Genomic DNA, 27,494 nt, shown 5'->3' on the forward strand with positions numbered 1-27,494 from the left:
TCAGAGTGTAAAAGAGCTTCAAGGGATTGGGATGGTGTATTGAAATTTTTTTGGTTTTTTCATATAATTGATTAATGTTGCTTTTCTTCCTTCTCCTTCTCCCATTCTTTGAAGTTAAGAGCTTCTTTAAAAACCCTAGAAGGAGAAAGAAACCAAATTTACACTCAATTATCGGAAGTTGATAAAACAAAAGAAGAGCTTACAGGTAGGTAATCTACATACTTATAAAGTTTTTCTAAATAAATATATCTTATAGAGCATGGTACATTAATTGAATCAATTATGGGGAGATACAATTTGATTTTTTTTTTACTTTTACTTTTGTCGGTTATCTGTGAAAAGTTAGTCATGAGGTTTTATTGTTGGTAAAGCCATATCATTTTCTCCATATTTATATAAAATTAATGGCATTATTTAAAAAAACATGTAAAACTGTCCTTACCTTTGAATTTCAGTGTCATATGTGTGGTATGGTTTTAGTTGTTAAAAAGTAGCAAATTAAAAATGTTAATAGAGGGGTGGAATAGGGAAGGTGGGAGGGAGATGCAAGAGGGAGGGGGTGTGGTGATATATGTGTACGTATAGCTGATTCACTTTGTTATACGGCAGAAACTAACAACATTGTAAAGCAATTATACTCCAATAAAGATGTTAAAAAAAATCTTTGTTAACTGCAAAATTGATTTTTAGTAGTGGTACTACTGTATTTTACAGATCTTTTTACAGAGTAGTTTTTTCCTTTAATGTACATGCATACTATATTAGCACATACAGGAATGATGTTAGACCTGTAGAACTGAAGTTTTTTATTGAAAAGACTTTAATTTATTTTGCTGATAGTGTTTTTTTCCTAAAGTAAGCAAATGCAGTTAGTTATGTTTGAAATTTTTTAAAGTTGATATAAGTAACATTCCATTTTGTAAAAAAAAAAAAAAAAAATTCACCGTAACTGTTAGCATAAAAAAATAATGGAAGGACATCCTCAAATGTCAACCATGATTCTCTTTGAATATGGGACAGATTTCTGTTTTCTTTGTACTTATCTGTATTTTCAAAAATTTCTAAAATAAGTGAACTGTATTTATAATAAGACACTTTTTGAAAAGGTTGAACCACCAGAGATACAGATTATTTAAAAAATGATCATTGCCCTATTCACACGATACTGGTAGTTGGATTATTTTTGGATTTTGAAAAACATTAATATTAACTTAAAACTAAAGTTTTGCTCTATGTAAAGCATAGTGCTAAAAGCCATGGGAGATTTACAGGAGGAAAAGATATGGAGCCTGCTTTCAAGGAAGCCATATTTTAGTACATTAACAGGCTCTCAGTGAGGAACTGTAGTAAGTGCTAGAATAGCAAGGAATTTGCTCACCAGTTACCCCATCACTTAATAAAATTCCTTGGCAAATTATTATTTTCTAAAAGTAGTATTTGGAGACTTTGTATGCTTCTTCCAAATCTTTCTTTTTTTTAATGGGTCATGAAAGATAAATCTCTATAATTGATCTTCTATTCATAACAGGAAAGTTCTCTTCTAAACTGTTTCTCCTCTCATCTTGCCTTTTTGGGTAATCATTTACAGTCCTCTTTTAAGATGCAGAGGATTCGAAACAAAATAGTTAAGGTAGAAGTACAAAAATATAATGAAGATTTAACTGTTGGTTTAATTTTTTTTTAAAAAAATAGGGATGATCCAATTTTAATAGAGATAATATCCAACATTAATGTCAGTTAAATGACTTAACAATGACTTGTTAAGAATTGTTAAGACTTAACAGTGGCAGTGGCTTAAAGCGTAGGTCAACAGACTTTTTAACTGATATAGATTTAAAAATTTCTGTGGAAAGACAGATGTGGACAATTTCCTGCACATTTAATCATTAATGTTAAGGTATTTACTTAAACTAACATTTTGGTGTGTACCTTTAATTAATAGATGTTTTAGAATAATTATATACTATTACATGTAATTAATAAAATTTTAATGCTTGTTAGTATGATTTTGAAACTGACCTCTTTAGTCAGAGTGTTTTGCCTTGTTTTAAGATATATGGTATAGTGGTGATTCATACACATTTTTGGGGAGATATCACCTCAGTCTTAGAGGAGATGAATTACATTATGTTGGAAGAGCAATAAGGTTTTAAAAACAGTGGTTGCACTAATTATAAAATACTCATAATTAATTAGAATTGTTAATTTTAGTTCCATAGATAATTCTTTTAGGTTGAAACAAAGTTAAAGTTGGTATTTTTCTTTCCAGTCTTGATATGGTTTAAGCTAGCAAGACTTTGGAGCATTTGTTATCAGAAGATCCAAATTTCTGGCTTGATTTATAACACATATCAAAACTTTGGCTTAAAAAGAGGCTGGGTTGAAGTTAAGTATTAATGGATAAAGTTTTTACTAGATAAAAAACATGCATTATTCATCATGTGGAAGTAGTTTCATGGAAAATATTGAACTAAAATATTTGCCTTCAAAACCCTCATCACCAAAACTTTGAGAATTTTAGTGGCTTTTGTCTCCTAGACTGAAAATTAGATGCTAGAATTAGAATATTGAAGGTTTCAGGAAATTTTTTTTAAAGGAAATCTTTAAATAATTAAAAAATTTATAATAATTTATATAGCTCTTTAAAATGTTAAAAGGTATTTAGGTGAACAAAATACCTTATAGATTTTCTGTTGCAAAGAATTTAGTTTATTAATTACTTTTGGTAATTTTTATTTTTATGAAATGTTACTGTGCAACTCAGAATATTTGCTCCTTTAATTGTGATTTAAAAACTTTTTCTGTAGAGTGTATTAAAAATCTCCAGACTGAACAAGCATCTTTACAGTCAGAAAATACACAGTTTGAAAGTGACACTCAAAAACTTCAGCAGAAACTTAAAGTAATCACTGAACTGTATCAAGAAAATGAAATGACACTTCACAGGTAATAAAAATTATGTTGGTAACTCCACTGAGTGGGAAGTAAAGTAGCTTAAAAATGTTGCATATGCAGCTTATGTGATTATTCACAGTTCTTAATTTATGACTGGGTTGCTTTCATCAATTTATTTTTAAGAAAGTTATTTGATTTTGACACATTTTTCTTCAAGGAAGAAAATATAAATGATAGTAGACTTTCCAGGCTGCTTCACAAAATCCTCTTTAACTTCTAATAAATAGTCAGCAAATTATTGCTAATTAAACTTACCAATATTGCAAGCTAGGTCTGGGAATCTGGGTGGACATCTTACTAATTGAACTATCCATTAATTCCATCTCGGATATATATAAAGCTGATTCCTCTCCCCTGTGTAAATTGCTGCAGCCCAAGTGTTCCTTGTCTCAGTAAAAAGCAATGTCATTTGCTGAATTGTTCAGGGCAGCTGCTTAAGCCATCCTTGCCTTCTCTCTTTCACTCAATCAATTGTCAGATTCTGTCAGCTTTCCTATGTCTTGAATCTGACCACTTTCCACCACCTCCCACACTACTATTCTGATCCCAGCCATCATCTGTTAGTACCTGGTTTATTGCAGTAGCCTTATGAGTGGTCTGCATCTTTCCACTCTTAACTTCCTGCATGTGTTTTCAGTAGCATAGCCCTCTAAAACATAAATTATGGGTATTGTCACTCTCTTGCTTGGAAATTCCAAGTGCCTGCACATCACACTCAGAATTTAATCCACAGCTTTTATCATGGCCTCCAAGACCCTCTAAGATCTGGCCTGTGGCTACCTCTTTAATTTTAGCTTATTCATTTTCTTTTTCCCTCACTATCTTCCAGCCATGCTGGCCTTTTTGATGATCTTTAGCATGCCAAGCACATCTGTAGCTCAGGGCCTTTTGCACTTGTTCCTTCTACCTGGAGTGGTTATTCCCCTGTGCAAGGTTCAATCCTTCATTTCATTTGAGTCTAGGTTCAAATGTTACCTCAAAGAATCTTTCCCTGGCTACTGTAACTAAAATAATACCTGCCTCTTCCTATCCCCTTATCTTGTATCTTGCTTTATTTTTCTTCATTGTCCTCTGATGATTGATTATTTTTTTTCTTTTTTAAATCTTCCCCACATTAAATGTAAACTCCATGAGATAATTACTTCATTCTCTTCTCTTCTGTATTCCCAGTGCCTGAAACTATGCACATGGTAGTTATTCAATAAGTATTTGTTGAATATATGAATAAATATGTTTAGTGCTTTTATATATTGTAGTGAAAGATTGTGTGTGTGTGTGTATGTGTGTGTATGCTGATGCTTGAATGCATAGATGCACAGAAGACCCTTGAGATACCTATCTGGAGACACCAGATTTTCAAATACCACTATATCACATGATTTTCATCATTAAAGGAAATAAAATATCTGGAGACACCAGATTTCCAAATAACACTATATCACATGTTTTTTTTGTCATTAAAGGAAATAAAATGTAACAGACTTTCAAGCCTCTTTATAACTTAATGGAAGTTTTTACAGTTGATCCTCATTGTTCGTAGATTCTGTATTTGTAAATTCACCTACTTGTGAAAATTTATTTGTAACCCAAAATCAATATTTGTGGGACTTCCCTGGTGGCACAGTGGTTAAGAATCCTCCTGCCAGTGCAGGGGACACAGGTTTGAGGCCTGGGCCGGGAAGATCCCATATGCCACAGAGCAACTATGCCCGTGCGTCACAACTACTGAGCCTGCACTCTAGAGCCCGCGAGCCACAACTGCTGAGCCCATGTGCTGCAACTAGTGAAGCCTGCGCGCCTAGAACCCATGCTCTGCAACAGGAGAAGCCACCGCAATGAGAAGCCTGCGCACCGCAGCAAAAGAGTAGCCCCCGCTCACCGCAACTAGAGAAAACCCACGCGCAGCAATGAAGACCCAGCACAGCCAAAAATAAATAAATGTATATAAAAAAATCTTTAAAAAAAAATCAATACTTGCAAAGCTTTAGTGGTCATTTGCAGACTTGCACAGAATGGCAGAAAATTTGAATTGCCCAGTGTGCATGTTCCCAGTTGAGGTCGAACAAGAACTCTGCCTTCTTGTTTCAGCTCTCATTCTGTAAACAAGTGTTCTTTATTTAGGGCCACATCTTAATTTTTTTTTTTTTTCTTTTGGTGATTTAGCTGTTTAAAATGGCCCCCAAGTGTAGTACTGAAGTGCTATCTAGCGTTGCTAAGTGCAGGAAGGCAGCGGTGCGCCTTCTAGAGAAAATACATGTGCAGATAAGCTTTGTTCAGGCATGAGTTATAATGCTGTGGGCCAGGAGTTCCTTGTTATGAATAAGCAATATATATTAAATAAGGTGTCTTTAACCAGAAACACATACAACAGGGTTATGTATTAATGATAAAAATGCTGTGATCAGAGCTCATAGGAATCTACCCCTGTATTTCCCCTAGGAGCAGTATTTGCTAATTTAGGATTTGTGGTGACTTTGTAGACCGTAACTAGCGGGAATAATGAGATTCTATTGTATGTGTTCGGAAACTGGTAGAGAATATTAAAACTTCACTGACATCAGGATGCTAGGTGATTTGTTAGGCTCTTTGACTACCAAGCTGTGTACTTCAATCATGCTTTGGATTTAATTCAGAATTTAAAACCTTTCTATTCATCATGGACTTCTGGGCCACTTGGGAGTGCTCCAGGCATAAAAGAGACATACACTTGACTAAATGGAAGAGCTACCATGAGGGTAGCCTCATGCTTTCTGTCAGTAAACCTAGGAATGAGTCCTTCTTTTTAGGTTAGGATGAAAGATACTGTGAGTAAACTTTGGACATAACAGTTAGGGACTATTTGAGGTGAAAGGAATACTTTTGGGTGTATCTTTTGAGCAAAAAAATATATGTTTGATTATAAAAATTTATTGAGTAATGTTTAAACTTTCAAAGAAAAGTGTTCTCTGTAGATACTCAAAGCAAGAATGGGAAGCTGAGCAGAAATCCTAGCTGTATGTGTGTTGTTCACATTGCGATTTCATTCATTAGTTGGAAATGTTTTCAGTTCTCAATTTCCATCGTTAATGAGCCCACCCAAATTCAAGAGGAGGGTTCATAGACTTTACCTCTCAACTGGAGGGGTGTCAAAGAATTTCTGGCCATTTTTAATCATGCAGTCTATACAGTAAGAACACACCTCTCTTCCACCTCCAAGCCCACTACACTTTCATGCTTTTCCTAAGGAGATGACTTTTATTTTCTTATAACACCTGTGAAACGATGGACTTGGGGAGTGCTTCCTAAGCAATAGGTAATGTAGTGTGTGGAATATAAAACACTTATTGTTGACATGTAGAATTTCTTCAGTGGTTTGTCATGTTCTTCCCCAAAGCTCATGAAAAAGGTGAGGCATCCACAGGTAGGACTCCAAATGTGTTTTCCTGTGGCCTTCAACAAGTATATCTTGAGGGACCAGCGTTATTAATGATACCGTGTGAAACAACATGGGTAATGTAGTATAATGGAGTCACTAACTGCTAACTGTATGCCTTGGTCTAGTTATTTAGTTTCTCTGGGCTTCATTTTTCTTTTTGTAAACAGTACCCTTCTTGTAGAGCTATTGTGATAATTAAATAATATATAGAGAGGTGAAAGAAGAATTTCTGGCACATACTCAAGGGCACATTAAATTAGCTATTATTGTTAAGTAGAAGTAGTAAGTTGGACTACTATTATTAAATTTTATTTACTTTGGGTTCATTTGTGTGTGTGTGTGTGTGCGCATGTGCGTTGTGTCCTGGCCTGGAAACCCTGTAACTATTTTAACAACTAACAACCAATTTAAAAATTATCGAAACATAGTTCATTAGTTGGTGACTTCTTGTCTAATAAATGTAATACTTCTTTATACTAGAAAGCTTGGTAACTAATATAGAGTCATAATATTTTTTATTAATATTTACCTTTGATAATCTTATTTCTGTGATAAATTCTTATGGAAAACTCTTGAAACTTCTATATTACTAGTACTGTGTTAGACAAGGTGCTTTACAATTTGAGTTTATAATATTAAATTCCACACTCAGGTACATTTTTTTTTTTCTTGCATGTGATGTTTTTACTGGTATTTGCAGATTGCTTTATGGGAAGCAGTAATTGATTATTGATTATTTTATGACATAGTAAAAGAAATAAAACACTTTTTGTTTTAAGGAAGTTAACAGCAGAGGAAAACTACCGGTTAGAGAAAGAGGAGAAACTTTCCAAAGCAGATGAAAAGATCAGCCATGCAGCTGAAGAGCTGGAGACCTATAGGTATTGAATATATTTTACCCCTTTCTTTTGAGGTGGGAAGGGTATCCAAAAGCCCAATACCAGAAAAAATAATAAAGCAACCAAAAAAAACCCCACATATTTTTGTTTCATTAGTTTTCAGTTAGATGTCTTGCTATTATGCGATTATACAGAAAATATAAAAAGGAAAAGTTTTTCTTTCAGTGTGTGCGATTTTAAATCTCTCACATTAGTTGGATTTGAATATGAGCGATCCTATTTTATGTTAATGTTAAGAACTTTATGAATGTGATTAATTTTAAGGTCTTTCCTCTTTGGTTCACATGGGGAAGAATGTATATAATGTTAATCAATTTGAGAAATATGCCACCAGAAGGAGAGTAAGCCTTAATTAAAGTTATGAAGAAGTGTTTATAAGACCATAAGTCTAATTTTTACCTTAGCTCAATCCTCACTGAGCTAAGGTTAAAATAATATAATAAAAACCCAGAGAAAATAAGTGGCAAGATTCAGCAGTATTCCAAATAGTTGTGATACTTCATTTTACATTGGGAAGAGTAAGCTTGAATTTTATCCAAAAGAAGGAATTGTCTTTTTAGTCTTATAAAGGTAATAAATAACAATTTATTTCTTACAGATCATTAATTTCCTAGAGTTCTATTAAGGTTACATGAAGTCTGAATAAATCTCCCAATACTATGCTTCTTAAAAATAAAAATGAGCCAGTATACCATCTAAATCTTTTCATGATCTTGATTTAGGTAAACCCAAGTAGTAGTACTCCTAAAGCTTAATTAATATTGAAATTATATCAGGAAAAAATATACTTTAGAACCTCGTAAAGATGATTAACATGTGGAGTTCTAGAGTTACATGAAACAAAGCATTCTAGGTGTTTTAATTAATATTTTCAGTAGGGATAGTGTGTTCTATCATTTCTTAGTATATGTTAATAGTAGAATGGTTATTTGTTCTTTATAGAAAGCGAGCCAAAGATCTAGAAGAAGAATTGGAGAGAACCATTCATTCTTATCAAGGACAGGTATGTGCGTGTGTGTGTGTGTGTGTGTGTGTGTGTGTGTGTGTGTGTGACTTAAAACAGTTGTGATTTGTTTGAATTGGTATCTTTTTTTTTTTTTTAGAAATTCACGTTCATTTATTTATTTATTTATTTATTTATTTATTTATGACTGTATTGGGTCTTCGTTTCTGTGTGAGGGCTTTCTCTAGTTGTGGCAAGTGGGGACCACTCTTCATCGCAGTGCGCGGGCCTCTCACCATCGTGGCCTCTCTTGTTGCGGAGCACAGGCTCCAGACGCGCAGGCTCAGTAATTGTGGCTCACGGGCCCAGTTGCTCCGTGGCATGTGGGATCTCCCCAGACCAGGGCTCGAACCCGTGTCCCCTGCATTGGCAGGCAGATTCTCAACCACTGCGCCACCAGGGAAGCCCTGAATTGGTATCTGTTTTGATGCAGGAGTATAGTTACTCTCTTGAGCTTTTGCACATGGCTGTGGAACATTTCTAGGGAGGCAGAGATTCTGAAACAAGAGATATTGTTTAAAGTTGCCATGTGAACTGCTGCTGATTTGGGAATTTGGATTGCATAAATAAATAAACATATATCAGCATTGGGGGCTTATATTTAGTCTAGCTAGTTGTCTCTTTATTGGCACCTCCTATTGTAATTGATAATTGTGTAAAATAGAAATGTTACTAGACAAAAATTTTAGTTGGCTTTACATTCAGTTTTTGTTTAAAAGTATAATAGAGTAGATCATATGTATATGAAAATTTGCTTTAAAATGTTACTTGCTGACTTTTTAGAGATGCTTGAGTTATTTTTGAGTTTATGAGTTGCGTACTAAATCATAGTGGTAGGTGTGAATGTTTTTTACTGAAAAAAATGGTTATCAGTACTATTTTAATGACTTTCTTTTTCAGATTATTTCTCATGAGAAAAAAGCACATGATAATTGGGTAAGTATTAAATTTTCTTAGGCTTTTTCATCAAATTGTTCTTTTTCCTAATTTAAATGAGCAGTGTAAGAAGTACACTTTTAAAACTGAGAAAAAAGGTGGTGTTTAAAGAAATCAGTTTCTTTTAATTTCACCAGTAGTGAAATTGTGTTCCTTATGAACATACTTTGTTATGATAAAGTTATTCACAAAATCTGACCTTTCCTTCTCTGCTTTCAGCACATTGCTTCTTTGCAAGGAGCTTATACTCTTTGGGGGAGGTGAGGTAGTGTTCATGGACTTGTTTCAGGCGCTGTATTGTCAACTAATTACTTAAAATTCTCTGGGCCTGTTTACTCATCTGTAAAACAATGGGACTGTACTAAGTAATAATCTAGAGCCCCTCCTAATTCTAAAAGTTATACAATTCAGGTATCTGATTCTCATTGTTGAATTACTTGTTACACATTAAGAAAAAAACCATCATGAGAAATGACATGTCAGTGCTCGGGAGGAACTGTATGAGGAAGTGATAAGCATGTAGATTTTGACTAATGATCAGGATGATCCCTCTAAAATGAAGAACTATTGTTAATAGCTGGCCTTTGGAAGACTTGTCCCTTGCAGTCTTCAGGGGGAAGCAGTTTGCACAGTGGGTGAATATGGGGTCTGGAGTCAACCTGTCTTGGTTGATATTCTGACTCTATCACCTACCACCAGTTTCCTTACCTAAAGACAGAGATATCGTTAGTACCTATTTCATAGAGTTATTGTGATGGTTAAATGAGATAATTCTGTTAGCCAGGTACCTGACATATAGTAAGCACTCAGTAGATATTAACTGTTAAATTATCACTGTTGTTATACTGAAGCTTGGAAGGTATTTTTTTTTTTTAGGCATGGGTGTTTCTTGGAATGGAGATTTCAGTTTAGAGTGAGAGATTATATGTGTTGAATGTCAACGTCCTTCCCAATTTTGAGATTTTTGTATGCTTCTGTATTGAGTGGTCAAGTGAAGATTTGTTTTTGAATTAATAAGCTGGGCTTGGAAATGAATTTAGTCTTCTTCACCATTCCTCACCACTTTCTAAATACTCAGATGCAAATTATTTTTTAAAGATGGAGAAGAACTGATGTTTATTAATATCTCTTATGTTCTAGGCACTGCACTTAAAGGCATGTTACATATATTACTCATTCAGTCCACACTGTAACTCTGTAAAATAGGTATTATTATTCAGGTCTTACTGGTGAGGAAACAGCCCAAGGTCACATGATTAGAGAGGGAAGATTGGAAATTGAAACATTGACCTTTCAGATTCATAAGTCTTGTACTTTTTCTTTTCAATACATTGAATCTCTTGTTTAGTAAATAATGACATTGACTTTAAATTAAAACATGCAGAAAATATGCCCTTTATGTCTCAAATTGAAAAGATATTTTTCAGATTTTATAAAAATAATATATACTTATTGAACAAAAGTTCATACCATGTAGAAAAGTACAAAGAAGTAATCAGCAGTATTACTTTAATTTATTCCATAATTTTCTTGATACATTTAGACATAAAGCACATATATATGTTTAAAAAAACAAAATCATATATTAACGTTTTATAACCTGCTTTCTTAATGTATCATAGATATTTTTTATGAATGTTTTATAATTTATATAAACCTTTCCCATTTTATAAACTTTTAGTGTGTTTCCACTATTTTACTGTTATAAATAATTCATAATTTCAGATGTTACTTTCTCTATTGAGCATTTCTTTGCTCCATCCTGTTAGATTTAATCTTTTCTTCCTTTAAACTGTCATAGTACTTTGCTTTTCTGTGTCCCGTGGCAGGTACTATGGTCATTTATATTTGTCCTTACCACAGATTTAAACTTATAGGGACTGTTTCGTTTTCCATAACACCTGTTCCTAATAGAATCTTCTTTGCATATTGTAAATATTTAATATCTGAATATGAATGTTTTGGAATACAGTGCAGTTATTCACTGTAATTACGGTTTTTGCTAACCTTTGGGTATAAACTTTTCAAGTATGAATCATTGCCATCAGTTTATTTTTATATTTCTCTGTTGTAGGTATATCTTTAATATATACGATACTATAATCAGAGTAGAAATTACTTTTGACTTAACTATGCATTTTTTTGGTGCCATATGCTTAATAGTAAATATGTTACACTATAGACAACATTTAGAAATGATTTTAGTTCTGCATTATTAAAAGTTAAATGAATTGGTATTTTGTTAACTAAAACTGTTATGGTGTAGTATTCTTTTTTGTTAGTACAAAATTGATTATATAATTATATATCAGAAAAAGATTTATACATGGAATCTTTTTGATATTGAGTGCTAAAATGTGGTTAAGCTATATTTTTGGTGAATATTTGCCCAGTTAAAGTCAATTCTCAGGTGCAGTTCACCATTTTAAGTGAACACATTTGATAATATAGTTCTTTTTACTTGTAAAAAGTTATAGTTATAGACTGAGTTAATTTACCTACCTTTTTGTGATTCTTACATTTGCTCTAGTGGATTGCATTAATCTGGCAGGTCTGATGTTCCACACCCTGCTGTTTGTAATCTGGAGAGTCCACAGAATAACTGGGAAACATGCAGTATTCTATACAAGCTTAATTTTGCCCACAACTATTTGGGTACATTGCATGTTCTTGGTATAAGTGTAAGCTTTTTTTTCTGTAACATATATACTCTGATTTTTATTAAATGAAAGTGTCTCTAAGCAAATGTAAAAGACTAAAGGAATGTATCTGTACAGTGCTGTGTACTTAATAAACACGCAGCATGATTTGATTATATTCAGCTATTTAAAAAAATGGCCTTTACCAGCTGTGAAACTGTTTTAGACCTTTATAGGTTCACAGAATTATAGTGATTTCTTTCCAGAGATGGTTACTTTGTTCCATAGCCAATGCGGCCATGCATAATGATCCTGAGTCTCAATTCCTAAGCTTGGGTCCTCTTACATTGCTCTTGTCATTTTATTTGCATAGTTACAGCACCAAATAATGCTAATCCTTGACTTCACATCTAGCTAAAAGCATTTCTTGCAAGTACATGATTAAACTGCAGCCTTAGGCTCATGTCTTCTGGTTATATGAAACTCATTCCCTTTTTAAATAATTTTCTGAATTAGAATTTTTTTACATTGAGTTTACTGAAATGGATACTTAGTTACTTAAGTGACTGTGATATTTGTACGCCATTATTGAGATATTTGTATATGCTTATCTTTCATTTTAAGTTTTCATAAATGTTTTTAAAGATATATTATTCCTTAAGTTGGCAGCTCGAACTGTTGAAAGAAACCTCAATGATTTAAGGAAAGAAAATGCTCACAACAGACAAAAGTAAGTATCTTAGTGGGAATACTTTAAAAACTTTAGTTATGACTTTTATTCTTAGTTGTCATTTTAGTAATTAGTTAATACTTTTATAAGGATGAACAAGAAAGCTTTCAGTGAACCCAACATATCTAGTGGTAAAGTATCTTTTTACTAGGAGTTACTAGATTTTTGTTTGAAACACTTGTCTTGGAGAGGTTACTCTAACAGAAGGTAACTTTTCACAGATTCTTTTGTAAAAAGTAACTTAAAAAAAAAATTTTTTTTTTTTAAACCAGTGTAGGTAGAGGGAGATTACCAGAGATGGAGATAGAAAGGATGAATCTCTCTGATGTAGTACTTCTCAGAGTATTAGCATCTTTTAATGAATAAGTGGATAGAATGTTTGTTATTTCTCTTTTTCCCTGGTTTTATTGCATTGGGTGGCATTGCTTTACAATAACAAAATGAATAGGAGGATAAAAGGGTACAGTGTACAGTCGAAGGGAAGAGTAAACGCTTTTCTATGAAGATTGTAAAAGTCTTCCCACAGTGTTATAATTTCTTGACAGAATGTACTATTAACATTATCCAGTATTAGTTTTAGTCTTCTTGCTTGTCTTTTCTACTCACAAATGAAAACTGAATGATTAAATGTTTTATTTCAGATCTGATGGTCAAGAACTAGAAATAAGATTCTTTTAAAATGTCATATTTTTCAGATAAAAAATTTAGGAGTAAAATAGTAGGATGAGTTAATCAGATTCCAATTGTATGTTATGATTGGAATCATATGGATAACATTATAATGGAAAGCATATGGGACTCAAAGCTGGTAGCCCTGTGTTTTAATCCTGGTACTTTCATTTTGCATAAATCATTTAAACTGCTAGCTTCACTTTCCTTAGTTGTAAAATAATAGACTTGAACTGGTTGACCTTGGAGGACCCTTCAAGATCTTTCTAAAATTTGGATTCTGTGATATAGTACTCTTTGTACTCTGTTTTTGAAGAAAAAAACAGAACAATTCCAAGCCTCAACAAAACATCACTATTACTAGGCAAAAAGGAACCTGTTACCCCAAAATAAATAGTGGGGGATATGGAAAGGTATTTTGGTTAGAATGATTTTAAAGGATCTGTTTCTCTTATGTAGATATTGAGATAGTGAAGAGTAGCTTGTACTTAATAGTGTCAATTTCTTGAAATGTGGGTGCTTCTCTTGGATGAGTAACTTAGAGATGTTTGTTCTTTATTTGCAGATTAACTGAAACAGAGTTTAAATTTGAACTTTTAGAAAAAGATCCTTACGCACTTGATGTTCCAAATACAGCATTTGGCAGAGGTAGTTTGTTTTTTTTTTTTAACACCTCATTTAAAATACATATATTTTTATATATATTGCATATATAGTTTATATTAGTGTGAATTAACACTGCTAATAAATATTTTAGATTTTGGAGCTAGGGTTCTAATCTGAGTTCTCTCACGTTCTCCCAATTTTCTGAGTTTTGTTCTCTAGCAATAATGTAAATAATGGCTGCCTCCTTTGCTCAGTGGCATTTGGTAAGATAATGTATGTTTAGTACCTTGAGCTCCTTGAGAAGCAAAGTGCTTGGTACATAGTAAGGTACTCATTAATTATTTTTTTGGAGAATGAATAAGGATTGCTTAAATGGAATAGCATTGTGACTGTTTATATATTAACTATTCTTTGGAATTTGCTTGAATTATAAAAATAAGAATTAAAACAGCTGGTTTTAAATTATTTAAAAGTATTCATTAAAAAGTTGAGAAAACCTTAATAATCTGAGTTTTGATTGCTTTAATTATCCCTAAAAGAAACAGTTCTTTGGAAGATGTATTTAATATTTCTGTCCATTCATTAATGAGTTAGCATCTTTATGATCTCATACTATTCCAAATAGTTTAAATTTTTCCAAATAATTTTGGTTGAATTGGAATTAAGCTTCTAGGGCAGTGAAAATAAACTTATTTTTATATAGGTAGATTCCCCTTTTAATAACTGTTGAAAAGTTATAAAAATCACTTTTGAGAGTCCAGTTTCATTAAAATGAAAGTATTTCTACATTAAAAAATAGAAGATTGTTATGGATTTCAAATAGGAACAAAATCTGGAGTGGGGGGAATTATACAGAAGGAATTTTTATCTGAATCTAATGCAAAAAAGTCTCAGGGTAAATAATGCTTTGATCTTTTGTTGTAACTATATTTGAATATTATATAAGCTACATAATAAAATTTAACATGTTTTGAAAAGTGTTATTTTGGTGGCATTTGAGTTTGTTTGTTTTTTGATGTTGTTGATTTTTGATCTTTGGAAGTATAACCATTATTTGGGAATGGTGAAGTTTGTAAAATGATAAGGCTCTTGGTTATATGGTTTATAGATAAAGTGATTTATTTAATGAATTATTTTACGTAAACTGAATTTTCACTGGTGATGAATCAAAAGTAATTTCTGATGTTTCAGAGTATTTTGTGGGTTTTTATTCCTACTTTTCAAAATGTGAGCTTTTCTCAGGTAATTCATGGCCCAACACAGCCTATCTGGCCCTGAGTTAAACAGCCCTTCCATGTTACAACCTTCACCAGCTTAAATATATGGAAACATACTGCCATTAAAAACAGAACAAAACCAAACAAACTTCATGCCCCTCAAGTCCTCTTATTACTCTAAAATATGATGTCCTTTGCTTAATATTGTATGGTTATTCAAGTGTATTAGTTACCAAGAAGATGATGTTTTGATTGACTGAAGTGTCCATTTGGTAGATAGACTTTAAAAACAGAGGGTTCAATATTTAATTCTATCCCATATCAGCCAAACCTAAGGCATGGTTAGTATTTAAGACAGGGATTAAACTTAAATTGGCAATAGAATGACCCGAAGGTAATTGTTGAAATGGGATTCTAATCTGTAGTGTAGGTAATTGAAACTATGAATTTAAATATGCTGTTTTAATTATTCCAGAGCGTTCCCCATATGGTCCCTCACCATTGGGTCGACCTTCACCTGAAATGAGAGCTTTTCTCTCCCCTCCAACTTTGTTGGAGGGTCCACTCAGACTCTCACCTTTGCTTCCAGGGGGAGGAGGAAGAGGTATATTGTTTAAACATCTTTATTACTCTAGATTTCTTCCTTACTTTATATTTTCATCTCAACTTATCTTTAAAATGATCTTTAAAATAAACCTTTGCAAAATACAGGCATTCCTTGCACTTATTCTGGGTTACTTTTGTTTGGAAAAGGAGCTCTATGACATCTAATTTGAATATATTTTTCCCTTAGAAACACTGTTATAATGGATTACATTTTGTTCAAGGACTTGATATATATCTTTTAAAATCATATTTTAACTTCTTAAAAACTGTATTATACTATATATCACTTTATAAAGAATACATAAAATATCACAATATAACCTAGCATAAAATTGAATTTTAATGAAACATTATTGGAATATAGAATTTTAAAAATCTTTTTTACCTTATTATCATGATCTTTTTCATGGTAGAAAATCAACAAGTGAAAGAGCCTTTTTTTTTTTTTTTCTAAAAACAAGGAATTCAGAAGTGCTCTCTTGAAGGCAGAGTTTTGATGGGAACCTAAAAGAGACCTAAATCATTTGTTAATACTTTGAGAAACTGACCCCAAATTGTCTGCTTTGTTACCCTCTTATGTGTTTTTGAGAATTTCCAGAGCCACTTCAAGCCCAAGCATTAGCTATTGATCTTTCTGCATTTACCTCATCAGCACTTACCCTGATGTTACCTGTATATCTGGAGTTTTACTCTTCTGATCTCTCAACTATATTTTGTTTACTTTGTCAAGTTACTTTAAAATTTTCCCTTGACTTGTAGCAAAATTCAAACCTATGTATTCCAAAATCAAGAGTCTTAGGTTTTTAGCCCCAAATCTGTGTTTATATCACATCATATTACACACCAACATAAATGTAATTGAAACCAGTCCCATGAAATAGCACTGCCCTTACTATTTTTGATGCTTTCTGATATCTTCTATTCATTTCTATTCCATTTCATTAAAAAAGCATGCTAGTTAAGATTAAGTTAATTTCATGTACCACAATGGGTTGTAGCCAGCAGTCTGAAAAACAGTGCCCTAGAGGTAACGGTATATAATTGGCAAAACTGCAAATGTGAATCACTGGAAGTTGAATGACATAAGTCAAGGATTGCTTGTAGTCAATTGAATATTTGGAATAACAGTAAAAATTACCTTTGATTTCTCCTCTCCTATTTAAATTACTTTCCTTTCTTTTTAAATTACTTTCAAGATACAGTGTGGTTAGCATTTGCAAGTGTGTTTTACTATTCATTATAAAAGCTACAGAAGTTTTAGGTAAGTTATCAGCAGGTCTTAAAAAGAGTTGTTTTGAATTAAAAGTTTCTGTGACCCACCAAAGAAGAATGACATTTCTTTTCCTTCCTCTTGTTATCATTTTTTTTTTGAAAGTTTGGATGAGATATATGTTTGAATAAAGTTGAGTATAGGAAAATAATTTCTTTTTAGAGTAAGTTGTATATAACTTTTGGACTGAATGAAAAATCTTAACCTTTAGCGTTTTCATGTTTGCAGTTTTTCACCTGGTAGTCACTTGGCCTGTACTTTGTTCTCTGGAAGTAAACAATCAGGAGAAAGCCTTTGAATGTCTCCTTTAAAGATCTGTCCTTCACTCTAGACAAACTCAGCCTAATGGACTCTCACACATTTCTCATTGATTTAATTTTCTGCTTTCCCAGCCTTTTTCTTCTAATGAACTGATTAGAACGATGAACATGCTAGAAGGAATAAAGAAAAGTTGACCTTCTGATATAAAAGTCAGTTGGCCTCCTGACTCTACAAAAGAGAGTAGATAGGACAATTTTAAAGATTACTACATATTAAAAAAAAAATGGTTATACTTACTTGTACAAGTTACCATGAAAAGGTCATATTAGTTTTAGTCTCTTCTTTTAAAGGAGGTACTGAAATGTGGGAAGCATTTTAGAAAGATTTCTATTAAAACAATTTTTTTAAAAAAGCTGTTTTTTGGGGCTTCCCTGGTGGCGCAGTGGTTGAGAATCTGCCTGCTAATGCAGGAAACACGGGTTCGAGCCCTGGTCTGGGAAGATCCCACATGCCGCGGAGCAACTAGGCCCGTGAGCCACAACTACTGAGCCTGCGCGTCTGGAGCCTGTGCTCCGCAACAAGAGAGGCCACAATAGTGAGAGGCCCGCGCACCGCGATGAAGAGTGGCCCCCACTTGCCACAACTGGAGAAAGCCATAGCACAAAAACGAAGACCCAACATAGCAATCAATCAGTCAATAAAGAAATCTTAAAAAAAAAAAAAAGCTGTTTTTTGAACTCATTCCCCCCTCAATGACAGATGAAGTATTAATTTATTTTGTTATTTAATGTTAAAAATTTTTTTATATTTGTCTTTTTCGTTTTAATTGAATATGGGTTATTAATTGAGGTACCATTCTTTCTGTGGTCATAGAAAAGGAACTTTAAAATGATTCCCCTTCTTTATAAATGTTAGCATGTCAGTTTTTCTTATCCAAATGAGTGTTACCTTGTTCAAAGTGTTTATTTCGACAGTGCTGTTGTTTTTGAAACTCTTGTTTTAGACTCGCCTTCAGAGTTGTGAGCTGTCTTTGAAGGTGAATTTGATATTTAGAAATTGTTAGAAGCCATTTAAAGCCAAATTTATTTGGCAGATATAAAGTTTGTAATCAGACTGGTTAAAATCATTTTGGGGCAGAAGTAGAGAGTCATGTTACAACATTAAGATCCAATTTTTTGAGTGGCTCTTAAGTTAATCTGAGTACATTGCTAAAAGAGTTGTTCTAAAAAATGCTTCGAGTCATTTCAGAAATATCGAAATAGGTATATTAGCCTCAAAGATGACTGTTTTAAAAGCATCATGCTCTTTTTGACTATTGGCATATTAGTTTAAGCAACAAAAACCTGATTTTATAATTATTACATCTGGTATAGAAATCTCTTACTTTGCAATTTACTTTCTACTCTTACTTTTCAGACTTAGTGGTTATAATTTTCAATTTAACCACTGATTTTATGTGTAAATAATGATGGTGATAACATTTAAAAATGAATTTTTAGGCAAGTGTTTGTTTATGTACATGACAAAATTATTTTGCCTTTTTGTCTTAGAAATGGCTTTGGTAGGATAGAGTTACAGTCTAATGTGTCTTAGGGAAACTTTGTTGGAATCTGGTTGTTTTTTCTTTTTAAAAAGGTCTGGATTTTATTTGATGATGGATCTTATAATACTTTTTTAGATAAAACATAGTTGTATTTTTCTTCTTTAATTAGGCTCAAGAGGCCCAGGGAATCCTCTGGACCATCAGATTACCAATGAAAGAGGAGAATCAAGCTCTGATAGGTTAATTGATCCTCACAGAGCACCTTCTGACACTGGGTCCCTTTCACCTCCCTGGGAACAAGATCGTAGGATGATGATTCCTCCATCAGGTATGGAAAGAGTATAGTTAGTATGTTTATTTGAAAGGCAACCAGTATGTGCAACATACAGGAATGAAGAAAAGAGGAGAACATGTGTGCCCTGTCTTAAGAAAAGCCATGGTATATATTAGAAAACAACAATACACACATTTCCAAACAGAATAATTAGGGATAATTGTTCACATTACAGAAGGCTGTCCTCTCTTCCCCCCCCTCCGCCCCATGGAATGTCTTTATTGTTTTTGTTGCTCATAGAAGTGATACATGTTTATATTTATGTTAGAAAATCCGAACAATGGAGAAATGTATAATTAGGAAAGTGAAAAAAATCCCCCTCATCATCTTAAGCATGCCCTTCCCCAGAATTTAGTTTTATATCTTTTAGGGAGTTCCTTTTTAGTATGCATTCATAAACCTAGGTATACCCATTCCTTCATCACTTCTGTGCACTTATACTATTCACCTTCTTGTAATTGTCTTTTTACCTTGAACAGTATATCTTAGATTAATTGCCAAAATAAATATATTTACCAGAAGACTCACAGTAGAACATCCTGAAGTAAGGCAATAACTACTGTTCTCCTGATAGAACTAAAATCTCCCCTACTTTCTCAAGGAATGTATTTAAAATTATTCAGCTTGCTAAACTTTTATTTATGCATAGTGTTTCAGGGACAGACACTGTTATGTAAAATGAGCTATGCCTGCTTTGTATAAATTAGTTACAATTTAAAAAATATACTAGTTCAGATTGCTTCCTGAGGAGTTGGAGGTAAGAATATTGTGATAAAAAAACCTTTAATTCCAAGAATTAGCCTTTGCTTTGATAGTGTGTATGTTCTATGAAGTGGTACCTCCTTTGGTTTGATATCACTTTCCTCGGTTTGATATCACTCGAATATCAACTTCATAAAGACAGAGATTTGTGTCACTTTAGTTCACTGCTGTATCTCCAGCACCTAGAACAATGCTGGACCTGTAGTACTTGCCCAGTAAATATTTGTTGAGTGAATGAATACCCAAATAATTCTCAGAAAGCTGAATATTTTTTCTTATTGTTTTTATATTTAGAAATATATATGCTGTGACTTAAAAACTTAAGAATCTGTTAGCAGGTGGCATAGAACATCCTTTTTTCAAGGACTTTTTCTTGAGTAACTTTCATTTTAAAGTTTAGCTGTGATAAAAATAAAGATTAATAAACTACAGCCCCTTTCTTAAGGGACTTGATTTCAAGGTTTTGGTGGATATCATATTTCTGTATATCTTTGTAGAGGACATTCCTTTTGAGAATTTACAAGCTGTCAGCACCAAGAGTCCCCGTCACATGCTCTGCCTACCTCCCCAAGTATTATCCAGTGTAGTGATTCTCAAACTTGGCTTATCATCAGAAATAATCTAGGGAACTTCAAAAAAAAATGCAAATACCTGGGTTTCACCTCATTACACCTTTTTTTTTGGTAAATTTTATTGAAGTATAATTTACAATGTTGATTTATATTACACCTTCTGAACATGAACTCTGGAGGTAAGCTCTCTATTTCTAAAAAACTCCCTAGGAGGTTCTGAGGATTAGCTAAATTTAAGAACCACTAATCTATTCAGTGCCCTTACTAAATGGAGAAGGGCATTGAGTCCCTGAAGAGATTAGCTGACAATCTTAGGTTAAAACAGCCAGGTGAGGAGCTGAGACTAGAACTCAAATAGTAGTGACTGTTATTCATAAAATTGGAACATATTTTACATGTCCTTTAAAAACTGCCTGAAACCTGTAATTTTTCAGACATTTCGATATTGTTCCACAGGTCTCTGAGTCTCTTTTCATTTTGTTTCCAATTTTTTTTCCTTTCTTTTTTTGGTTGAATAATTTCTTTTGATCTGTCTTCACGTTTAGTGACTCTTCCCTCTGTCACTTCCATTCTGCTATTAAGCCCATCCAGTACAATTTTATTTTAGATATTGTATTTTTCAGTTCTAGAATTTCCTTTTTTTCTTTTAAAGTTTTGATTTCTTTGCTGAAATATCTTACTTTTTAAAAATGATTATAAGTATTTTTTAAACCCCAATATCTGCTTTAAAGTCCTTGTATGGTCGTTCTAACATCAAGGTCATCTTGAGGATGGCCTCTATTGATTGTATTTTCCCTTAAGAATGGGTCACATTTTTCTGTTTCTTTGTATATTAATTTTGGATTATATTATAGACATTGTGGAGGTTCTGGATTCTACTGTATTTCTCTGAAGAGTGTTGTTTGTTTTGTATTACAAGACAATTAAGTTTGTGAAACTGTAGACTTATTCTCTCCTGTGGTGGGTAGCAGCTCAAATATCAGTTCAGTTTTTAGCCTTTGCTGAAAACTGCTTAAGTTTGCCTCACATGTGTGTGGTTCAGGGGTCAGCAATAGACTTGGGCAGAAAACTCACAATTTTAGGTTCCACTTCTCTGGCTCTCATGAGCTCCGTCCTTTGGTGGTTTTTTTTGTTTGTTTGTTTTTTAAAACTCACGCTGTAGAGTTTTGTTTTTTTTTAAAATTTATTTAATTAATTAATTAATTTATTTTATTTTTGACTGTGTTGGGTCTTCGTTTCTGTGCGAGGGCTTTCTCTAGTTGCGGCGAGTGGGGCCCACTCTTCATCATGGTGCGCGGGCCTCTCACTGTCAAGGCCTCTCTTGTTGCGGAGCACAGGCTCCAGACGTGCAGGCTCAGTAATTGTGGCTCACGGGCCTAGTTGCTCCGCGACATGTGGAATCTTCCCAGACCAGAGCTCGAACCCGTGTCCCCTGCATTGGCAGGCAGACTCTAAACCACTGCGCCACCAGGGAAGCCCTGTCCTTTGGTTTTTCAAGCCAGAAAGTTCTATGAGTTTTGACTGCTCTGTGCTATAGTTTGACTATGGTCTGATTTCAGGCTAAACTATAAAGGAAAACTCACCCCATATGGGTCCCTTCTTTCAAGTTCCCACTCCTTTCCCAAATCTGCCTATTTTTGTTCATGCTCCAGAGTCTTCAGGTATTTATTTCATTATCTTAAAATTTTTTGATTTTTTCCAGTTTTATTGAGATATATAATTGACACACAGCACTGTGTAAGTTTAAGGTGTACTGCACAATGAGTTGCCTTACACACATCGTGAAATGATTACCTACCATAATAAGTTTAGTAACATCCATCATCTCATATAGATACAAAATAAAAGAAAAAAAGTTTGGGAATTCCCTCGTGGTCCAGTGGTTAGGACTCGGTGGTTTCACTCCCGGGGCCTGGCTTTGATCCCTGGTTGGGGAACTAAGATACCACAAGCCCCATGATGCAGCCAAAAAAAAGAAAAAAAAAGTTTTTTTCCCTTGTGATGGGAACTCTTAGTATTTATTGTCTTAACAACTTTCCTATGTATCATACAGCAGTGTTAACTACAGTCATCATGTTGTACATTATATCCCTAGTACTTATTTATTTTATAATTGGTGGTTTGTACCTTTTGATCCCCTTCATCCAGTTCCCCTTCTCTCTCCCCCCAACTCCAGTAACCACAAATCTAATCTCTTTTTCTATGAGTTTGGTTTTTGTTTTTTCAGATTCCACATATAAGTGTGATCATGCAGGATTTGTATTTCACGTAGCGTAATGCCCTTGAGGTCCATTCATGTTTTCACATATGGCAGGATTTCCTTCTTTTTTATGGCTGAATAATATTCCATTGTTTGTATGTGTATATACATTTTCTTTATCCATTCATCCATCGATGAATTCTTTCGTTGTTTCCATGTCTTGGCTATTGTAAATAATGCTGCAGTGAATATGGGGATGCAGATATCTTTTCAAGTTAGTGTTTTTGGTTTTTTGTGGGATAAATACCCAGAAGTGGAATTCCTGGATCATATGGTAGTTCTATTTTTAATTTTTTGAGGAACTTTGATACTGTTTTCTATAGTAACTACACTTCAGGTAGTTATTTTTTGTAAATTGTCTGGACTTATTATATGCAGGAGGGTCAGTCTGTTATGAGCTTACTCTGCCATGCTAGAAATGGAACCTGGTATCCATTATTTTCAAAGTCTAACTGAAAATTCAAAATCGTGAGCTTCTGAATCTGCCATGTTAGAAGTGGAACCTGGTATCCATTATTTTCAAAGTCTAACTGAAAATTCAAAATCGTGAGCTTCTGAATTAACGTCTTCATAGAAGAGATATATATATCCATTCGACAGAAAGCGTTTCCAAATAATGTAACTGATCCATTTGGTTTAACACAGGGGCACCTGTGCCCGTGCTAATCTTAATGAAATAGGATAACTCTACAGAAAGAGCAAAGGAAGTTTAGAGACTGTCCTATACTTTACGAATGAGTGGGATTAAATGGCTCCTAAGATTCTACTTGAATTGGAGCAATGCTGATAAATGTATTTAGCTATTAGCCCTGTTTTCACCTAGAGTAAAATTATTAAAATATTCTGTGTTTGCCCTAAGTACATCCCTATTTCATCTAAACAGTCACTGAACAGGTTTCTGGGTTGATTCTTTTATTTTGTATTACACTTAGCTAATTGGTAAATTAGAACACTGAATAAGGAAGGAGGAGACCTAGGTTTTTATCGTAACACTGATGTTAATTTTTTGTATAATCTTGAGTTTTTCATTTTACCTGTCACTGTTTTCTCAGCTCTAAAATGTGGACTTGCATAAAACAAGAGATGGAAATAATCTAAAGTAATCTCCCCCTACCTACATTTTATATTATGTTGAATTATCAGGACTCATGAAGGGTCCTGCTTTCCAGTAATAATTGTGTCTTTAAGATTTTTCTTAAATTTTAAAATATTTTAGTTTAAAACACTTGTGTTAAAAAATAATGACAACGAGAATAACTAAATTTCTGAAGGATGTGGATTCCGTAGTTTCAGATTTTCTGTAATTTAGTCCTATTAAGCGTACTTTGTAAAATTCATATATTCCCTTAACATTTTAGTACCTTGCCGAAATTAAAAAATTTTTTCTTTACTTAAGATGAGTAAGCAGAAATAATTTTAAATGATTCTGTAATTCCAAGGAATCATTTGTTTTTTTTTTTTTTTTTTTTTTTTATTTATTTCTTTATTTTTGGCTGTGTTGGGTCTTCAGTTCGTGCGAGGGCTTTCTCTAGTTACGGCAAGTGGGGGCCACTCTTCATCGCGGTACAGGGACCGCTCTTCATCGCGGTGCGCGGGCCTCTCACTATCGCGGCCCCTCCCGTTGCGGGGCACAGGCTCCAGACGCGCAGGCTCAGTAGTTGTGGCTCACGGGCCCAGCTGCTCCGTGGCATGTGGGATCTTCCCAGACCAGGGCTCGAACCCGTGTCCCCTGCATTAGCAGGCAGATTCTCAACCACTGCGCCACCAGGGAAGCCCGAATCATTTGTTTTTGCACTGTTAAATACTTTGGGGTGGGGGGAATGTTCTTCCCTTATATAGTCAAAAAAGATATACTCTAACTTGTCTTTTTCCTGTATATTATATTTCAGATATTTTTATTACTTAAAGGTTTTGTTAACAGTATAGATCTAGTTTCTTCAAGTAATCAACATTTTATTTTCACTATTTTTAGCTGCACATCAATCTTTTAATAGACCAATATAGGTTTTAATCATCTTTTCTTCCAAAATTCTGTAGTGTAATGTATATGTTCATTTAACATTCTTTTATGTGTTTATAACTTAGAGTGCATGTTGTAGAGCAAGAATGGTTCAGGTGAAAAAGTATTTGGACTTGGAAATTAAGAAATTTGGTTTCTAACCTTCACTCTTTTTAATCTTTTTATGTGTTTTGAAACTTGTTTTATCTCTTTGGACCTCAGTCCTTATATACAGTGAGAGAGATGAACTGAGTGATCTGTGTAATCTGTTTATCTGAGTAATAGAAAATTTAGTTAGGTATTAATGGTTAATGTTGAGATTTGTTAGATAATGTTCAATCTAGTTGGTAGACCAAATAATGTATTGTAATATACAATGTTAGTAAAACCAAAGACTATTTACAGCATTCTTTTCTAAACCTAATTGATGAACACACCTTTTTCAGTTCTTAAAAACTTCTTATTGGGAGACTTCCTTTTCTAGGTCAAGCTACAATTTAATCAAATTGGTAAATGTTGACACCAGTAAGCAGTGATAAGTTATGTTAATACCTAGAGCAACCACCAAAAAAATCCTCAAAAATATTATGAATCACATAAATCATCATCAGAATAGACATGCTTTTCAAGCCCCAAGGGAACATTTCCCAAGATTGATCATATCCTGTGCCATGAAACAAACCTTAACAAATTTAAAAGAATTGAAATCATATAGTGTGTTCTCTGACCGTGGTGGAATCAAACTAGAAATGAACTACTGATACATGCAATAATTTGAATAGATCTCAAGGGCATTATGTTGACTAAAAAAAAATCTCAGAAGGTCACATATTATATGATTTCATGTATATAACATCCTTGAAATGACAAAATCATAGAACTAGAAAACAGATTAGTGGATGCCATGAGTTACGGATGGAAGGGGGAGGAGAGTAGATGTGACTAAAGGGTAGCATGGAGAGATCTTTTTGGTAATGGAATAGCTCTGTATCTTGAGTGTGGTGGTGGTTTCACAAATCTACACATGGGATAAAATGGCAAGAACTATACACGTTAGTCATAGGACCAATGTTAGTTTCCTGGTTATTATATTGCACTATAGTTGTGAAAGATGTATACATTTGGGGAAACTGGGTAAAGGGTATGCAGGAACTTTCTGTATTTGCAGCTCTCTGGGAATCTTTATTTTAAAATCAAAAGTTAAAAAAACCCCTTCTTATCTGGATACAATACACATATAGTAAAGTGCAGGTGTTTTTAAGCATATAACCTGATGATTATTTCACAATTTGAGCACACCTATAAACCAGCATTCAGATTAAGGGACAGTTTTCCGATTATTTTTATTCATCTTACGAATTTAGATAGAAATCTTTACAATTATAGCAGAAAAAAAGTTCTTGATGAATAATATAAATAAGTTGTTAATATTCACATATCATAAGTAATCAGAATTAGAATTTTAACAGGAAAATGTTCTGGAAATAACAAGCCCATTATAAATTCTTAATAAATATTGAACTGCAACAAAAATTTAATCAGTGTGACTTGCCTTGCTCAGTGTTTCATTCTGTAAGAAGTGGAACTTTATTCTGTGAGGTTCTCATCCTGTTGAAGGCTTTTTAAAGCCTCTCTTTGAATCACAATAGCTAACATTTGATTGGCAAAGCAAGTCACGTGACAGAATTTGGAACCATTGGGCAGGATATATATTCTACCTCTTAAGAACAAGGATACAAGGAAGGGTAAAGAATTGAGGTCATGAATGCAGTCTACCCAGAGGGATTATACTTTTATAATGTGTTTTCACTTATTATATAACTATCTTTTAAAAAATATATTTGGGTAACATAATTTCTTAGATTTTAATATTACCTTTCGGAAGAAAGGAATATATGATTTTTCTGTTTAGTTCTACTTAAGTAATTGCCTTGTTTTCTTTGTACTTGCTCTTATTTACAAAGCTGTGCATAGTAAGCAATCTTGAAGAGTAAAAATTTAAGCAAGTTTTTAGAAAGTCTTAAAATATGATCTCTTAACTCCCATATTTAGTAGTTACTAATACATTTTAAGAGGCATGCATATTAAAATATTCTTATGCTTTTTTTTTTTTTTTTTAAAGAAGCCAACAGCTTGTGGGACTGCATGCTTCCCTGACTACTTTTTTTTTTTGGCTGTGTTGGGTCTTCGTTTCTGTGCGAGGGCTTTCTCTAGTTGCGGCAAGTGGGGGCCACTCCTCATCGCGGTGAGCGGGCCTCTCACTATCGCGGCCTCTCTTGTTGCGGAGCACAGGCTCCAGACGCGCAGGCTCAGTAGTTGTGGCTCACGGGCCTAGTTGCTCTGCAGCATGTGGGATCTTCCCAGACCAGGGCTCGAACCCGTGTCCCCTGCATGGGCAGGCAGATTCTCAACCACTGCACCACCAGGGAAGCCCTCTTATGCTTTTTATGAACTGTAATTAGTAACTATGTTTCAACAATACTAGTAACAAATAATTCCAATAAGAAAAGTAATGCTAGAATTTAAACAATAGCTTTTTTTTTTTTTTTTTTTTTATTTATGGCCGTGTTGGGTCTTCGTTTCTGTGCGAGGGCTTTCTCCAGTTGTGGCAAGTGAGGGCCACTCTTCATCGCAGTGCGCAGGCCTCTCACCATCGCGGCCTCTCTTGTTGTGGAGCAGAGGTTCCAGACGCGCAGGCTCAGTAATTGTGGTTCACGGGCCCAGCTGCTCCGCGGCATGTGGGACCTTCCCAGACCAGGGCTTGAACCCGTGTTCCCCGCATTGGCAGGCGGATTCTTAACCACTGCGCCACCAGGGA

The 27,494-nt window shown here is 33.9% G+C and overlaps 1 protein-coding gene across 10 annotated transcripts in view; it reads left to right on the forward strand.

Annotated features, from left to right (window-relative positions):
- MIA2 (MIA SH3 domain ER export factor 2) overlaps positions 1–27,494 on the forward strand; it is a 113,872-nt gene that overhangs the window by 66,093 nt on the left and 20,285 nt on the right. For all 10 annotated transcript variants that reach the window (XM_007178319.2, XM_057543481.1, XM_007178320.2 and 7 more), the window contains 9 exons: positions 115–205; positions 2,808–2,946; positions 7,150–7,251; positions 8,212–8,272; positions 9,173–9,208; positions 12,510–12,577; positions 13,812–13,894; positions 15,545–15,673; positions 18,919–19,077. In XM_007178319.2, coding sequence (XP_007178381.2) covers positions 115–205; positions 2,808–2,946; positions 7,150–7,251; positions 8,212–8,272; positions 9,173–9,208; positions 12,510–12,577; positions 13,812–13,894; positions 15,545–15,673; positions 18,919–19,077 — 868 coding nt within the window. The remainder of the gene's footprint in view (positions 1–114; positions 206–2,807; positions 2,947–7,149; positions 7,252–8,211; positions 8,273–9,172; positions 9,209–12,509; positions 12,578–13,811; positions 13,895–15,544; positions 15,674–18,918; positions 19,078–27,494) is intronic.

The sequence above is a fragment of the Balaenoptera acutorostrata genome, chromosome 3 (assembly GCF_949987535.1).
Source record: "Balaenoptera acutorostrata chromosome 3, mBalAcu1.1, whole genome shotgun sequence".
In the NCBI taxonomy this organism is placed as follows: domain Eukaryota; kingdom Metazoa; phylum Chordata; class Mammalia; order Artiodactyla; family Balaenopteridae; genus Balaenoptera; species Balaenoptera acutorostrata.